General features: G+C 38.4%; 1 protein-coding gene across 1 annotated transcript in view; it reads left to right on the plus strand.

The window, feature by feature from the left end:
- CPNIFS (chloroplastic NIFS-like cysteine desulfurase) overlaps positions 1–19,033 on the plus strand; it is a 367,346-nt gene that overhangs the window by 59,122 nt on the left and 289,191 nt on the right. The window contains exon 2 of the mRNA XM_089433058.1: positions 11,486–11,619. Within this exon, the coding sequence (XP_089289184.1) occupies positions 11,486–11,619 (134 nt within the window). The remainder of the gene's footprint in view (positions 1–11,485; positions 11,620–19,033) is intronic.

Consider the following 19,033-nt stretch of genomic DNA (forward strand, 5'->3'; position numbering starts at 1 on the left):
TCTTGTATCATTGTGGGAAGCTATGCATTCCACAAACTGAAAGAGTAAAGATAATTCGAGAAGCACACACTTCTCTAATATCAGGTCACTTTGGGGTAAGTAAAATGGTTGCACAACTGCAAAGATTTTGTTATTGGCAAAAAATGAATGAGACAGTTTCTAGATATGTAAGAGGGTGTACCATGTGTGCTAAAAGCAAGCCCAATGATAGAAAACTAGGCTTGTACACTCCACTACCAGTTCCTTCTCATCCTTTGGAAAGTATTTCCATGGACTTTGTTGGAGGACTGCCTAAATCTAGGAAAGGTCATCACTATTTATATGTTGTTGTGGATAGATTCAGCAAAATGTGTATTTTGATACCTTGTAATAAACAGATTACAACTGAACAAACTGCAAAGTTGTTCTTTCAGCATGTATGGGTTCATTTTGGATTACCCACTTCCATTGTATCTGATCGAGACACTTGATTTGTTGGGAAGTTTTGGTCGAGTCTGTGGGCACTGATGGACACCAAACTGAATAAAAGCACAACCTTTCATCCACAGACAGATGGCCAGACAGAAGTAGTCAACATGATAGTGATCCAATTGCTCAGAGGCTATTGCAGCAAGCATCCCCAACTTTGGGATGAACATTTGTGTTATGTGCAACATGCTTACAACCGAGCAAAACATTCTTCTACACAGAGATCTCCTTTTGATACCTGTTTTGGTTTCACACCAAGGTCTCCCTTGGATTTTGTCTTTGGTAAAGACATAGTAGTTGATGGACACAGTGATGTGGACAAGGCAACTAAGTTCATTGAACAAATCCAAGAGATTCACCAGGTAGTACAGGAACAACCGGAAAAGAGCCAAGCCAAATACAAGGCAAGGCATGACAAGCATCGGATGGAGCATAGTTTCCAAGTTGGTGATCAAGTCTGGTTGTATATAAGGAAAGACAGAATGCAAGGTGAAGGTAAAAAGCTAAAGCCAATAAGGTATGGACCTTTCAGGATACTCGAGAAAATTGGTGAGAATGCTTTTCGCCTTGATTTACCAGCTTACATGCACATCTACTCAGTCGTTAATGCAGACAGCTTGAGATTATTTGAACCTTCATTAATTGAAGATTCCGAAGAGCGGAGCCAATTGCCTTCTATTGATGATCTGTTACCTGAATATCTCAATGAATTGCAGGAAGACACAGTTCTGGACAGGAAGGTGAGGACGACACGCAGGGGAGATGTTGAGTACCTCAGGATTGGACTCAAGGGTTCAAAGCCAAGCAGTGCAAAATGGATAGAGATTGGACAAGTGAGACATCTATACCCGCACTTGGTCGAGATGCTTGAAAACCAACTTTTGGTGGTCCAAAAGTTTTTTTAGTGGGAAGGTCGTGATCTGAATTGGATCCTTAAACATTTCCATGACTGTTTCAAATTATGTCAGGCTTCAAAATCTTATGAATGACGAGCTTATCAGAGATGACCTCTGGACAATGGCAATTTGTGGCTAGCATGGAACAACGAGGACCCTCGGTCAAAGCGCGCTGACCATTGGCCCATGGAGACCGCGCATGGACGCAAATTGGCAATCGGAAGCCCAGATCCAAAAACAAAGGCAGTTTCTGATACGCGATTAGTGCTAATTGCATATCGCAGGGCAAAACTCTCAGTGAAGGAAAGCCCCAAGCGCTCGGTCATGAGGAAAATAGGAAATCGTCAGAAGGCAGGTCCCGCGCCCAAAACCGGCAGGATATCGCGTGCACTTTGAGTGGTAAGCAGGTTTGGCAGAGTTCAGCGCGATGCCACACACTGGGTGACACGCGTCCAGCGGATGTGAGAGAAAACCGTGTACATCGCGTGAGTAATGGTCGAGCAACTTCCTCGCGCGATAAAGACGGAGACCGTAGGATTTGGAGGCTCCAAATCAACGGCGGAGAATCAACCCGATGGAAGACCGGATTTGACGGGGAAATAGACTAACGTACATGAGATTTGAGGTCCGACATGATTGATGAGTTGGCAGCGGAACAGTTTCGCGGGCAATCTTGGAGGAACGGAAATAACGACTGTTCAAAGAGAACTGACACTCAGTTCGTGAGGAAACAGGTGGCCACCTCTTTGTGAAGCGTTACACAGCGATGATGACGCAGAGCAGGGGAATTCCAGTGGACAGAGGCAGGCGATCCAGAGAGCCGGGAAGTGGAAACGAACAGTCAGGGAGCAGATTGGCTTTAAGCCACGAACAGACAAAGAGCAGGGGGAACAAAAGTAGAGAGAAAAAAGTGAATTGCAGAGAACAGAGAAGCTGAGCTGACCTGCAGAGCAAAGGCAGCATCAAGCAGACAGAACAGAGAGAGTCCGAGAGTCTGTGAACTCCAGAGAAGGCTTGAGAGGTTCAAGCAACTCCTCTGTGTAGACCTGTCAAATATTGAGCACCAAATTGGACTCATATCACTGAGACCAGTTGAGGTCGAGATTCAGTAAGGGGAGTCTGTGTACTCTAGAGACTTGGGGGATCCAAGTACAATCCTATTGATCATTCTCTATTAAGTGAGACTCAAATTGAGCTCCTTATTGTAAAATCTCTGCTTTAAGACACAATAGAAAAGGCCACCACTGAAGGCTAGACCAGGAGATGTAGCCTAGGAGGATTGGGTGAACTCCTTATTAAATTTGTTGTGTTTTGTATTTGCTTACTGTGTTTCTCTTACTGTTCCAAGTGCTTGTGTATTTCGCAATCTTATCAATCCGTTGCTTAAAATAACACAGGCACACCCCAGCGCATGGGTCTGTAATAGTGTTGTGAAAATCACGATAAAATCGCAATAAAATGAAAAAATCGCGATTTTTTCTCTCTGCCGATAAAATCGCGATAAATAAACGAAAAAATCGCCGGTATTTTTTTTTGCCGATTTTTATTGAAAAAATCGTGATTTTATGAAAAAATCGCGATAAAAACGAAAAAATCGCGATTATTTAAGAAAAAATCGCCGAGGGTCGCAACAACATGGTTTTATAACGTTTTTTTGGATTTTTCATGTGCTCATTTGGACAGTCGAGCGCGGAGGGAGGAGGAGCTCTTGGAGACCAAGCTAAAGAGGGTTTTTAGCCAAATCTAAATGCTTAGAGGAGAAAATCAAGAGGAGACCACCGATTTCTCCATACAAACGGTGTGAGGATTAATTTTTTTTTTTTGTTTTCATTGTTTAAAAACATTGTTTTTGTATGTTTTTCATTGTTTTTGGTTGGGAAACTTGGTATGGGCACCATTTTTCTTTTGTTTTCATTGTTTTTAAATATTTTTTTGTATTTCTTCATTGTTTTGGGTTGGGTAACTTGGTATGACTATGGGAACCAATTTTTTTTTGTTTTCATTTTTTTAAAACATTGTTTATGTTTTTTTCATTGTTTTTTCCATTTGGTTGGGTAACTTGGGTTCGGAATGGTTGGGTAATTTGTGTTTGAAACTTTGAACTTTGGAATGGTTGTTTTAGGTTGGGTTACGGGTAACTTGGATTTTCATTGTACAATCATCAATGTAAAAATTAAAAATTAAAATACTAAATTGTAATTTGTAAATTTGTAACTTGTAATTTTGTAAATGCTAAATTGTAATCCTAATCCTTATTTTCCCATAGGTTTACAATTGCACCAAAACACCATTCAAGACTTCAAGTTTGCAACTTCAAAGTTCAAAAACAGACATGCCAAGGAAATTGGATCCTTTATAGGAATATGGTGTACCTGATGCTCCGAATGATAGAGTAAACTTGAGTTGCAAGTTATGTGGCCACCCTATGTCCGAGGGGGTGTACAGGTTGAAGTTTCACCTTGCAAAAATCCTTGGACATGATGTGGAGCCTTGTACAAATACAACTCCTGAACTTATCCAAAGAGCCATGAGAGCATTGGAAACTTTAGAGCAGAATAGAGAGGCCAAAGAAGAACTCAAAAGGCAACTAAAAAGGTCAGCTGAAGGAAGTGGGCCAAGTGGCACTGGTTTTACTGCGGCATCAGCCAATCCAGTAGCTGCATCATCATTTTTTATTCCTCGAACCACACCTGGTTCACAACCATCTATCGGTTCAATGCTAAAAAGAACTGAGAAAGAACAAGCTGACAAGTTGCTGGCAAAATTTCTCCTCTGGAGTGATATTCCTTTCAGCATTGTAAGGAATAATCCATTTTTCCAGCCTACTGTTGATGCTATTGCCAGTGTTGGCCCAGGGTACAAAATCCCTTCTTATCATGATTTCAGAGGCCGGATTCTTCAAAATGAAAAGCATGACTGCACCCAAAGATTGGAGGATTTTAGGGCATCATGAGCACAAACAAGATGCACTGTTATGTCAGATGGTTGGACTGACCAAAAGGGGAGAACCCTTATAAACTTCTTGGTTAGTTGTCCCAAGGGGACTATGTTTATCAACTCTGTTGATGCATCTGCACAAATCAAAGATGCAAGAACTTTATGTGATTTGCTGGATGTGTTTATTTTGGAGGTGGGTGAACAACATGTTGCCCAAGTCATAACGGACAATGCTGCAAATTATGTTGCTGCTGGTAGGATGCTTATGGACAGGCATCCTACTTTATTTTGGACACCTTGTGTTGCCCATTGTATTGATTTGATGTTAGAGGACATAGAGAAAATTCCCTTTGTCAAAGATATTGTTGACTCATCAAAAAGAATTACAAAATTTATATATAATCATACATCTGTGCTTAACTTGATGAGAAGATTCACCAACAACAAAGAGTTGGTGCGCCCCGCCATTACATGGTTTGCCACCAGTTTCAAATCTCTTCAATCCCTCTTGATTTCTATGTGGGATGTGAAGAGAATGTTTCTTTTAGAGGAGTGGCGTGCTTTGCCAATGAGCTGCAAACCAGAAGGAGAGGCCGTATGCAGACTAGTTTCATACCAGGAAGACTTTTGGGCGGGAGTGCAGGAGGTGTGCGCCGTTACTGAACCTTTGGTAAAGGTTCTTTGGTTGGTTGATGGTGAGAAGCCCGCAATGGGCTATTTGTATGAAGCCATGGACAGGGCCAAAGAAGCCATTCGGGCCTACTATGATGATAAGGGAGATGATGGGTTTCAGAAACAACTCCTTCTATGGGGAGTGATTGATGAGCGATGGAAAAACACACTCCATCGTCCCATTCATGTTGCTGGGCTTTTCCTGAACCCTGCATTTTCTTATGCATGTGGGTTTGATTTTGATACTGAGATCATGGATGGATTCTTATCGTGTGTCCAAAAGATGGTGCGATCTCCAGAACAACGTATAGAGATCTCTAAACAAATTGAGACATATAGGATGGCAGGTGGCACATTTGGCTTTGAGATGGCTATCACTGATAGGACGATTAAAATGCTAGGTATTTTTTAGTTTGTAACTTTGTTTCAAATTTCATTGTCTCTTCAAATTCCATTTTTTTCTTATGTTTATTTAAAATTTTATTTGTAATTTTGTTGTATATGCATGGTGGAAAATGTATGGTGGTAGGGTACCCCTTCTGCAAAAGCTTGCCATTCGCATCCTCAGCCAAACATGCAGCTCCTCAGGATGTGAGCGCAACTGGAGTGTATTTGAAAAAATACACAGCAAGAAGCGCAACAGGTTAACACTTAAACTTTTAAAATATTGCAAATTTCCAAATAAATTTTTGAATTCATTAAACAATATTTTTTTATAATTATTAATTTTTATTTCATGATCTTTGTACAGGTTGGAGTCCTAGCGACTTAATGACATGGTCTACGTCTACTACAATATTCGATTGTGGGTGAGTCAACTTGAGAGGACACCTGATGTGGATGCCATCTCATTGGATGGGATTGACACCACTGCTGCATGGAGGGTTGAGGCCGAGAAGCCTCTCAGGGATTCTGCTGATGATTGGTTAGTGCAGGATGTAGTGGAGGGGGAGGAGGAGGAGGAGCAGGTGGAGGAGGAGGAGGAGGAGGAGGAGGAACAGGAGGAGGAGGTGACACCGCCTGCCCGGGCTACCACTGCCACCAGTGGAGGACGTGGTCTACCTCCTATAGCTCCTACTTCTAGTTCTTCAGCTTCTAGAGCACATCAGACTCCACTGCCATCTCCACCAGCACGGGCGCCAACATCTACATCTAGAGGGAAAGGGAAAGCTATGGCATTTTCTCGCAAGAGGGGCAGAGGAAATCAATAGGATTCGACTTTCATTTTATTGTATATGACATTATGACATGATGAGATACATTATCATATTTTTTGTTGATATTTTGAGGCTGAGTTGGGACTCAGGAGTCAGGACTTACTATTCAGGACATGATTCAATGTTATGTGTGATTTTAGCGCTAGAAATGATATTAAACATCTTATATATCAGTTTTTTTTATCATATTTATGTGTCAATGTATTTATTTTATGTTGTAGATGGTTTAGATATTAAAAAAATTGAAAAAAAATGAATATTTTTGTACCAAACGATGTTTTCCCAATTTTTTCCTGATAATTCCAATTTTTTCCGATTTTTCCCCCTGCGCCGATTTAATCCCGTTAATGATTAATGCAACATTGGTATGTAATACCTTCATTAATTAATTGAGATCATTCACGAGTGATTTCAGATCAAGAATGGAGCAGCTTTGAAACAAGCATCTACTCCAAGAAGGATTCAACTCCCTTCGATGAATTGTGGGTGCAGTGCATATTGGAAGAATCTAGGATCAAGGTCAAGGATGATATTGGATCAGATGAGCAATTTCAAGCCTTTCTAGCGTGAGTCAAGAAGCTGAAGAAGGGGAAAGACATGCCCAAAGTGCAATGTTTTGGATGCAATGAATTTGGACACTTTAAGAGGGACTGTCCAAACAAGCAGAACAATAAGAGAAAGGAAAGGAGTGAAGCTCATGTAGTCGAAGTAGTGGGAGAACCTGAGAAGAAGGCAAAGAAGGAAGAAGTGAAGGATCTTTACTACTGAAGAAGGTTCACTGACTGTCAGGTTCTATGAGAAGATTAATATTTCTTTTAGGATAGCATGGTTTGCATAGCGTCATAAAAAGAAGAATATGATAGTAGCATGATTAAGGTTCTTTGTAGAAATCATGTAGATAGATAGATAGACCATTTTGCATATTGTTCATCCAGACATTGTCTAACATTATGTTAGAGGTAGTTATCTTGCTTAGGTGGATCATCATGATCTTGGAAGAATCATCATTATGGAGGGTTCTTGGGAAAGGCACTATGACAAAGTATATATTCCAGTTAATGTGGAAGTAATACTGGTAAAGGGATGAAGGAATGCAATGGGTTAGGATGAAGGCTCTTTGTGAGATATATAGATTGCTAGATGATTAGGTGAAAGCATAGGAATGCATGTTGGATGTTAAAACTTTGGATAAGATTCATATGTGTAAAATCTTGTGGAAAGAAAGTTGGGTCATATGGATATGATGCTTGAAAAGAATATGATTTGACTTACTTAAGGATGTATAAAAGATTAAGACTTTCTCTAGAATATGTGAGTAATGATTAACATCCGTATAGTCTTCAGAAGAAAAGTACTAACTTGGTAATCAAATTCGATCTTTGGGCACTCTGATGCCTGAAGGAAGTTTCAAGTGGAGATGATCAATGAGTATGTTGATGAGAAGGTCATCATGGTAAGGTAAGTCTAATTTGGTTATGATTTGGTTATCTGGTTAACATATTGGTAAGGTAAGTCTAATTTGTTTATGATTTGGTTATCTGGTTAACATATTGGTAAGTTAAGTCTAATTTGTTTATGATTTGGTTATCTGGTTAACATATTATTTTGGCTACCTAGTAGAATGTTGCAGGGATACATGATGAGAGTTGAGGCAAGTTCAACTGTATGAATGAAAATGTATGAGGATTACTGAGGGAAGTTCAATATTTGGTACCTGGCAACTATGAAGCCAAGATGTGGAAATCTTGGGATTAAAAGGTAGCAGTGTAAGAGATAACCTGAAGGTCAAAGAAAGATCACTTTCAAGAAGAAGCTATGATCAACTTGAAATTTGGAAGGAGTCAATGTAATGCCTTCATATTGAAGAAGAAAGTGATGAGCAAGAAGATTGGCTTGGAACCTGTCACAAGATTAAAGAGAGAAGGTGGCTCCATGATACCCTGAAAGAAAGAAAGCTCGATGATACAGAGGAAAGAGGGAGCTGAGCAACTATGGAGAAATGGTAGCATTTACTCTTATGAAGACACGCTGCAAGGCTTGTGATGGTGACTTCCCAAATGGAAAGGAAGTTGGAAATCTTCTCTGGATTTAAGAGGGAGCAAAGGAGTCTCCTTGAATAGGAGCAAGGTTCTATTCTCAAGATTAAGGGAGAATAGGGATGTCCTCTTGGTTTGAGAGGGAGTGATGTTGGACATCACATGTGCATTCTCCTCTTCAAGTGATGAAGAGAGAATGACGAAGGATTGGATAAGCATCTGTGGTTTCCTTGAGGATATAGCATCTAAGAAATGAAAGGTACTGACACTTTTGAGCATGGGACAAATATCCAAGAGAAGAGTGGTCGAAGAGGACCGATATTCTTTGAGGACTTAGGATTGGAGATCCAAGATAAGAATAGTCCTAAAAGGACATACCTTGTAGACATTCGAATGGGGTATGTACCTTGTAGAGGTAGTGCAGTATCACATGTAAAGCCTCTTAGCATAATGCTCTTGATTAAAGTAGAGCTTACAAAAGATTCTTCGGCGCAGATCACATGAAACATCATTTGTCGACGCGTTTCGAACCAACCAGTGTGGTTCATCGTCAGGACAAGTTGAAGAAACAGATCCAGCTTAGCAAGTTAAATAGACAGAGCAGAGCCTCCACCGGCTAAAGAGACCAACAGCTACTTTTGACTAGGTACCTAGGTCAAAACCCTTTTTAATAATTAAAGGGAAAAAATTACCCTAGGGGAACCAAAAAATATAATTTAATGATAATAGTTAGTTAAAAATATTAAAAAATATAATTAAAATATTAATTCATGATACTAGTTAGTTAAAATAAATAGTTAAAAAATTATATTTAAGGAAAAAAATTTTTACTAGGGGGACCAATCCCTTAAACCCCCTAGTAAATTTTTTTTTCCTTAAATATAATTTTTTAACTATTTATTTTAACTAACTAGTATCATGAATTAATACTTTAATTATATTTTTTAATATTTTTAACTAACTATTATCATTAAATTATATTTTTTGGTTCCCCTAGGGTAATTTTTTCCCTTTAATTATTAAAAAGGGTTTTGACCTAGGTACCTAGTCAAAAGTAGCTGTTGGTCTCTTTAGCCGGTGGAGGCTCTGCTCTGTCTATTTAACTTGCTAAGCTGGATCTGTTTCTTCAACTTGTCCTGACGATGAACCACACTGGTTGGTTCGAAACGCGTCGACAAATGATGTTTCATGTGATCTGCGCCGAAGAATCTTTTGTAAACTTGATATGGATCACGGAAGCCTAAACTCTACTAAAGTAGAGCTTGTCTAGTTAGGCCTTAGGGCCAGTGTTGGTCATGATGATGATGCTTACAATATGGCTTATCAATCCGATTCTTCTTGTGAGAACTCTTCAATTTGAGATATGATGTTGTACTAGTTGTACTATTATGAATACCTCCTTAGTTAAGAGGGAGTGTTGAGAAATGTAACTAGTTTCGATCTTCATAATTGTTGTACTCATTTCGATATGTATCCTATATAACAAACAAGAAAAGAAAAGAAAAGTTATTATTATTAAAGCATGGGTTTCATGCTCATTATTGGTGGCCTTTTAGATAAAAGTATGTTCTTCGTGCTTCTAGGGTTTGTTAGGTCTTAGGATTTATTGTCTTGAGTTAAAGGATTCAACATCATGTTTATAAGATCCTTCTGGGCAAAAATATATTTGTAAAAATAATTATTTTCGAGTCTAGAAAGTCCTGGAAGCTCCAAAGTACTAGTTGGCCCTAGGATCAAGAAGTTGTTCTAAAGGAGGGAATTCAACCCCTTGAGAAGGCTATATAAAGGAGTAGTTCGACCTCTTTTGGAATCACTCACTCACACAAGTTTGATCTATCAAGAAAGGGTTCGATTTGAAGCTGGGAGAAGCAGAAAAGAAGAGCGAAGGTCTTGGAGAAGGAAGAAGGATGAAATATCTTGTTTCTGGGCTCTATCTCTCTCTCATACATGCAAAGATCTAGGGTTTCTGGTGCTGTAGAAGGAGGCCAAAATTGCAGGTCCGAGTTGTAGTAGGACAAAGTGAAAAATCTTGTAGCTGGAAGGGAGGAAACCCTATATTGACCTTGTTGACCTTGGGAGAGTTGTCTTTCTCTAGGAAGGTCTAAGGAGGAGGTTGGATTAGGGTTTCCAAAGAAGTTGCAAGGAGGAATTTGCAGAGTCAAAGTTGTTGGACGAGTTGCATAATTGAAGCTGGCAGGTCGAAGTTGGTTGATTAGAGTCGAAGGACTTGTTAGAGGGATGACTTGGTACTTGGAGGAGGACATGGTCTAGGATTTGGGGCTTTGTATCTCATTTAAAGCAGATTCTAAGAAGAGAAGAGTTTCCGGGTTTTGCCCTAGCCGAGAGCCTAATATCTATGTCCTCTATTGTTTCTATTGCCATTCTTGATATTGTTTGATGATAAGATCTAACTAAAGAACATAAAGAAGATAAATAAGATTCACATGCAAGTATCAACGTTAAGGAAAATAAGTGTAATAAACTACCATTATTGATTTTTCAACACAAGTAAGGCCTCTCTAGCTGGGATGTCTCAGAAACTTGTGTTTGCTTTGTAGTTCTTTTGTTATGTATTCTTTTCTGAACTCTTTATTATGAATATATATTTTTATGTAATATATTGAAGCACATTATGTTTATTTTTGAACTGATTTTATTAGCCTAGAGAGCATAGTGTTGCTAATTATCCAAGTTTGATAACAAATCAAAACTAGAAAGATTATTAGGCACATTTATTTCTTAGATTTGATGACGTTATCATATCATTGAGAGAATTCTAGTGCCTTCTATTTAATAGTTACCAAAGAGATATGTCAAATTCGATTGTTTCCTTTATTCTTATAATATTATGTTTTGTTTGGATGAGTGTTGGTTAAAGTCTGTTGCTCTTTATTTTAGTATGTTTTCAATTGGACAGTTTATAAATTTGTTGGAGGTGCATTTTTTTGGTAATTTGACAAGTAGCATCTACAAAATTTCTCTTAATGTGTTTTATTCACTTTCAAATTGTTCTTGTTTGTACTATGGGGTTGTACTTGGTTGCCAATTTTTTATGGGTTTGCAGACAATCTCCTTATTAGTTTGTCTGGGTAAATTTATGATATTTTAATTGAAATTTTTTTGGCAAGGGGCCTAATAAGCTATGTCGTTCTATATTGGCGATGTGATCATTTTTATGTCCTGAAGTTTGTGTTCTTTTAAATTGTATCATGATTCAGAACTGCATCACAAACTAGTCCATGGTTTATTTGTCTTGCAGGAAGTCAATGGTTCAAAGCTAGTCTATTTAGATAATGCTGCAACATCACAGAAACCACAATTTGTTATAGATGCAGTAAGAGAATATTATGAGGCCTATAATTCAAATGTGCATCGTGGAATTCATTTTTTAAGGTGAAAAGCAAATTCTTGACTTTGTTATATACTGAGTTATTTTTTGTTTGCTGCTTAAGTTTTTAGTCTGCTTTCAGCATTTAAGCCTTTAAGGAGATTACACAGGTTGCATCTTTGTCCTTGTTCTTTGTTATACTTTCATTTATATGATTTTTGCATTCTCAAAATAAATATTTCTTAACGTAATGCATGCTTAGCATTCTTAACTTATTTATAACGTAAAATAATCTCACGATCTCATTGATCTTATTGCTACAATTTATTTATACATGTTATGCTTAATGCGTATAGTAACTAAATTACTGTAGAAGTTTTATCATCATGATCTAATGTATAAATGAGTATATGTAAGGCAAAAGAACCTTTGAATTAGTGGATTTCTATTAAATCCTATCGGTGATTGTGCAATGTATGTATCATAAGGTTGAAGGATAAATATGTGTAGGTGAGCTCAGTTTTAGTTTGTTGGTCAAAGATAAGATGTTACTTTGACCATCATTAGGAATGTGGAGTTCGTGGAATAAACCCATCCATGTAACATCCTTGGTGATGTGAAACTATATAGTAAAAAGATGGATGTGTGCAACTTTCTTTGGGAAATTTAAAAATTATTGAATAATTCAATGTCAATTTCCCTCTTTCAAAACTAAAACATAAGTAAATATGTGTCATCTAATCTGAATGCCTCCTAAATTAAAATAGTTGTTGTTGTTTTTTTTTAAAAAAAAAATGAGGAAAACCTTGCTGGGAAACCCAAGGAATGCTTCTCACATTTGTGGATTGCATCCCTAGTAAACCTGTTGGTGTAGACTAGTGCACTTCAACCAAGGGTATTTGAACTTCGAACTTGCTGGCACACAATGAGCCAAATGTCCAACAACATTGGCAACAACTTTGATTAACCTAACCCCTTGTGATAGTTTCCTACTACTGATAACTGTACTCTTTTTCTTTTTGTTTTATATATATATATATATATATATATATAAACAATGAATAATTAATTAATAATTAGTGTTGAAGAGTCATGTCTTCAAGGACATGACCATTCGTGAATGGGTACCTACCTAGGTATATAATTGGGACCCTCAGTTGTAATCAAATCATCTCATATCTTCTTGTACGTATTGTTGATGTTCTATCTACAATTACTGTCAATGATGATAAGACATTGAAGTAATTGTTGCAAGCATAGAACATACCATAAAAATTAACATGGTATCAGAGCTTTGGTGGAGAAAGGCCTCAACGGAGTGTTAAATTTTTGGGGTTGTTACAATCTTTACATACAACATATTTAATTTTTACTCCTACCTAAAGAATGCAAAGAATTCCATAAATTATGGTGGGCAGTAATTCCTGGTAAATATGTCTAATTATTGAAATATAAAGAATGCAAAGAATTCCATAAATTATGGTGGGCAGTAATTCCTGGTAAATATGTCTAATTACCGAAATATAAAGAATGCAAAGAATTCCATGAATTATGGTGGGCAGTAACTACTGGTAAATATGTCTAATTACCAAAATATAAAGTATGTATATGCTAATAGTAATTTTTGTTTGAACGCTCTTGAAGACTATATCTGTCAATATGGAATAAGGCATAATTGAAAGTCTATGATTCAAGCATATGTCTTTTGAAGTCATTTTGCTCAAATAAGATTGGTTAAGACCCTCTTTCATAAACCTTAAGTGGCATTGGCAATAAAGAGGTGACAAGATTGAAGAGCTTTCAACTTGACATATTGCTTGGTTCCTAGCTTGATAAAGGTTTCCATGCATAACATACTATAATGTGAGAACTAAGTTTAAAGATCGATGACTTCTCAAATCATTGGAATGAGAGCTATGCATCATCACTACAATCTTGTTTGAAGTATTCTTAGATAATCTCTTATCATCATAAGAGAAGCTCTGTCAGAAGTCTAAAGACTTGCATCATAATATTTTGATATACCAAAGGTCTGTGTCAAATACTTGAAAAATGAAAATACATTAGAGGACTGTGTCAATGATCTACAAATTGTATGCAGTTATAAATAAATCCTTTAAGAACCCTTCAAGGATAGTTGTTGATGTGTAGCATATTAACCATCATTGTATATGGTATGGGTAGCCCGTGTGAGTGTAAAAAGAAATGACAGTTCTTGTATTCCTCTCTATTGAAATCGCAGAAGTATAAGTATACTGTGTAACTAGGGTTGTTATTTGAACCTCTGTATGAATGGGTTGTCTAATATGGAAAAGAAGAATGTGACTGTTGCAAGGACCAAGGATGTCTGGATTACTGCAGTATGCAGACTTTGTAGACCTCCTTACACTAAAACTTATAGTCATTAACGTGCTCAAAAGTTACAGTATGGCCTGGATAGTTGACTGGATCACTATGTTACCGTTAGCTGATGAACTGAGATAGTGTATACAGTGTGATCCTGCATTGACTAGAACAACAGTATACAAGAGAGATGAATTGGTTCAAATTTTCATTGAGAAGGATGTATTTGAAGTCTCCCTGATTGATGAAGAGGCTTCAGAGGGAAGATAAGATCCTTGCATGAATTGTTGATGTTTATAATTAAGAAGCACATACTATGAAGCTACCTTTGGGTCTTGAAGAAGATGAGTAGGAATCATGGTTACAAATTGAAGTAGGTATCCTGAACCTGATCTGATGAACATCTGATGGAGTAAAGGTATGTCTATGACATTTGGTTCTATGAGCAGTTTATCTTTGGCAGGAATGTTTTATCTCATTAGTCTCAGAGGGAGTTGTCTATTGAACCCTCCCAGTAATTATAGCAAAGGACTTCCCTATGGAAGTAAACTGTCAGAAGCATGGCATGCTGGTTGGTAATTCTTCAGGTTATTAGATCCCATGATGAGCAGGTTGCTAGGTGGATCCTTTGTATTACAACATGCACCTTAAACCAGAGAGAGTCTGGTTGTATGAAAGAAAATTGTGCAGAATAGGCACTGGGGCACCTTCATGAATTAGACAAGCTTAGGCTTGTGGTCTCCTTGAGTGAGAGGGAGTAAGGTTAGTTAAATATTTTCTTTAACATGATTTTTGATTTGGTATCCTGGATGTACAAGAAACAAAGGATTGCTAAAATCACTGCTGCTAGAATGGCTAGCTGTAAGACAGTGTGTTTTGAAGAAGCTCTTTAGTGAGTTGTGTGCCATCATCTATATGCTATTGGGAGGAGCAATGAGGCTCCCATGGATGGATGGTCAGGTTGCTGATATCCTCACAAAGCCTTTGGGAAGGCAAAATTCTTAGCCTTTAGAGAGCAACATTCCCTATATGGAGGGATCTTGATTGGGTTAAACATTGAGCTCTGGGAGCTCCTGGGGGCGTAGGGTACTTCTTGGAGTTATATGAGCACATGGTGAGTGGTTCATCTTCCCCTATGGATGTAGCCTGTGGACACAAGGTGAGTGGTTCACCTTCCCTTGTGGAGTACATACCCCAGTATGTGAACATAAGGTGATGTTAAAATTTGGGTCCCAGAAAACAAGTGGTTCCCTAAGGCTCTGATCTTTGGCCTAGGGAAAAGTGTCCAAATTTATTTTTAACTTTTCTCCTAAAGTGACTTTATAAGTGGTAAAGTCAATTTAATTTAAAAGTGACTTTATAAGTGGCAAAGTTACATTCCAATTTAAAAGTGACTTTATAAGTGGTAAAGTTACATTCTAATTTAAAGGTGACTTTATTAAAGTGAATGAAGAATTAGAAAGTGACAAAGTGACTATGGAAATAAAAAGCTAAGTGGGTCTTTATTTAAGTGGGTGAGTTAAAAAATAGAAAGTGAGAATTAAATGCACATTTATTCTCATCCCTAGATCTAAATGAATCTCAGCCATTAGATCTTAGGGTAACCCAAAAGGTCATTTAGAGAATAAAAGGAGAAGAGAAGAGGAAAAGATCAATTCATTCTTTCATGAGCATTTGAGAGAAAGAGAAGAGAGAGCAAGGAGAAAATTTCTGAGTAGTGAGGAAGTGAAGGAGAGCAGCAAGAAGACATTTCAGCAAATCTGGGCAGCAACATTTATTGGCACGCATCCCAAGGAAAACCATATAGCAGGAGAAAGGCACAGAAATCGAGGAAGAGGGACAACAAGTTCTGGGCACATTTTTCGACGCTGACCGTACAACATTTAATGCTGTTTTATTGCTGTAAAAATTTCTGATTTGGCTGTTTGCTGATTGACACGATTTTTGAAGTGGAGTTCAAGCACGGAAATCGAGATAATTTGTAATTTGTGGTTGCTGAATCTTTTTTTGTATATTTTAGTCTCTGTAAAAGCATTTTTAGAAATAAAGAAGAGCTCTCAAACTAGTTTTCCCCAAGAGTTGTAGGGGGGTTTTTCCAGAGTCACATTGACCAAAAATCACTATGTTATTTTCTGTGTGTGGCTGTCATAATTTTGCTGTGTTTTATTTCTGCAATTTCAGTGGTTGTGAAATCTCTAAATTTGTGTTTTCAGAAAAATATTATCATTTCCAGATTTTAGAATTTTTATCATGCTTGGATTTAAAACTAAATGCATGGAGTGATAAGGAAAACTGATAACTGGAGTGGGGGTTGAAAGTTCTTCATGGTATCAGAGCTTGGTTGGCTGAAAAGTGCAGTTTGGAACAGCAAAGTGAAAATTACACCAAGCTGATTTTTACATAGAAAACAGAAACCTTTACCACAGATTTGAAAATTTCAGTTTGATAGGACAATGAAACATGTCTTTGGGTTTGAGAGTTGAAGACAGGTGGGATGGGCAGAACAATTACAGTGCATGGAATGAGAGAATCCAGAGCATCTTTGAGGAAGCAGAAATCTGGGGCATTATGGTAAATACCACACAGAACCCAGTAGTAGTACTTGCTGACCCTGTACAGTTGACAGAGTTTAACCAAAATAATGCTAAGGCAGAAAGATTGATTCTGGAAGGAATCAAAGACCATGTCATTCCTCATGTGAGAGGAAAGACTTATGCACATGAGATGTGGACAACCTTGACCAGTCTTTACCAGAGCTCAAATGAAAACAGAAAAATGGTCCTAAAGGAGAAACTGAAGGCCATTAAAATGGTTGACACTGACAGTGCTACAACATAACTCACAAAGATCACTTCAGTGAGAGATGAGTTGGCAGTCGTAGGTGAGATCATTGCACCCACTGAGTTGGTGAGAATTGCTTTGAATGGTCTTCCCAAGACTTGGGAGAATTTTGTGGATGGCATTGTTGCACGGGAAAACCTTCCTGATTGGGAGAGGTTGTGGGATGATTGCATTCAAAATGAGATAAGAAAGAACCATCTTGGGGTAGCCAAACAAGTGGAGGAGGATGACAATGTGGCATTGTTAGCAAGAGGCAAGAAGGGTAGAGCAAAGAAGCAAGCTTCCAACAGTGGAGGCAAAAGCAAAGGTAAAGGCAAGCAACAGAACAAGAAGAAGAACTATTCCAAAGTCAAATGTTGGAATTGTCAAAAGTTGGGACACTATGCTGTTGTGTGTCCGGAGAAGAAGAACAAGAAAGGGAAAGACAAACCCATGGCAGCTTCTGCAGAGATAGAGAGCTTCTCAGAGAGATTTGATCGGGAGTTTGGGTTCATAGCTTGTGAGGCCACTAGTGCAGGATCACCTGCCATACAAGTTCAAAGGGAGTGTGCCTTCCCCGCTACTAGTAGAGCATCTTCTAGCATTTGGTATGTTGACGGTGGCGCTTCCCGCCACATGACAGGAGTCAGAGAGTACTTCTCAAAGCTTTCAGAGGGTGATATTGATATGGAGCTAAGTTGCACGAAACGGGGAAACGGGGAAGCAAAACGAAACGCGGAAGCGAAACGAAACGCGACCTCCCCAAATTTTGGAAACGGGGAAACGCGATATATATATATATATATATATATATATATTAAAAACATTTAAAAATTATTAATATATATATGTGCAATCATAAAGCATTAATGATACATTTACTTAAACATTTTAACATTAAGATTAAATTTACATCACAATGATCACATTTACTCATGAGTCATCACATAATGAAAATAAAAATATAGGAACTGGAAAATCCAAAATCAGCCTTTATTTATATTAGTATATGAGGCTGCAAGTACAATAAAGACTATAAGGCTGCAAGAACTATAGAGACAAGTCACAAAAGACTAATCCTCATCATAACAATCCTCATCAAAAATAGAAGCAGCAGAATGCTCAAAACACCAGCCACTGAAACAACTGCCAATCTCCAAGAGAAACTCCTTGCTGAATAGTGTGATGAGAGAATGAGAGGCACTGCTCTTTTATAACTTTAGAAATGGTTTCTAGAACAGCTTAGAAACCCTAAAAAAATTTACAAACTAATTAGAATTTTTTTTTTTAAAAAACAAGTGATTTTTTGGAGGAAACGGGGCCCGTACGGCCTGGAAACGCGTTTCCGGCCGTACGGGCACGTTTCCATTTCGGGAAACGTGCTCGTACGGCCGGAAACACGTTTCCAGGCCGTACGGTACGCGGAAACGCGTTTCCGTTTCGTTTCCGTACGGAAACGGACCCTGTACCTGCGTTTCCTGCAACTTAGATATGGAGGTAGTACTTGGTGATGACAGCATTGTTAGAGCAGTGGGTGTGGGGACATTGACATTTGATAGGGGACCCAAACCTCCCTTGAAAGTGTTAGATGTTCTATATGTGCTTGGAATGAAGAAGAACCTGATATCCGTCTCAGCACTTGAGGATAGAGGGTATGATGTGTTGTTCAGGAGAGGGCAGGTGCTTATATATCCTAGGGGAACTCCAACTTCTTCAGCTTGAGAGATTGGTGTGTGCCATGCCAAGGTGTAGAAGTTCTCATTCCAGCGCCTGATGGCATTGAATAGCAGCACCTGAGACAGGACCGACAACAGATCTAGCAGTTCAGAGTTGTGTGAGATTTGGCACCGTAGGATGGGGCATATGTATCATGGTACATTGCGGGAGATCACCACTGGTGTGCCAGATTTCGGTTCTGATCACCTTGATGTATGCTGAGGATGTGCTATGGGGAAGTTTGCCATATCCCCTTTTCCCAGCAGTGACAACAGAGTGACTGGGATCGTTGACTTGATTCATACTGATGTGAGTGGTCGGATGTCTCATGTATCCTTGAGTGGCTATGAGTACTATGTTTTATTCATTGATGACCACTCCAGGAAGACCTGGATTTATTTCTTGAAGACCAAGAGTGAGGTTTTCAAGCGGTTTCAAGAGTTCAAAGCTCTTGTGGAGGCCCAGACAGGTAGGAAGATCGAGGTCCTCAAGTTGGACAATGGAGGGGAGTATACCCTTGGTGAGTTTGTTGATTTTTGTGCTGAGGCAAGCATTAGGAGGGAGTTCACAGTTCCATACTACCCCCGGTAGAATGGTGTT

The sequence above is a fragment of the Pinus tabuliformis genome, chromosome 5_1 (assembly GCF_031772625.1).
Source record: "Pinus tabuliformis cultivar Carrire ecotype Pingquan chromosome 5_1, CPIR1, whole genome shotgun sequence".
NCBI classification, from domain to species: Eukaryota; Viridiplantae; Streptophyta; class Pinopsida; order Pinales; family Pinaceae; genus Pinus; species Pinus tabuliformis.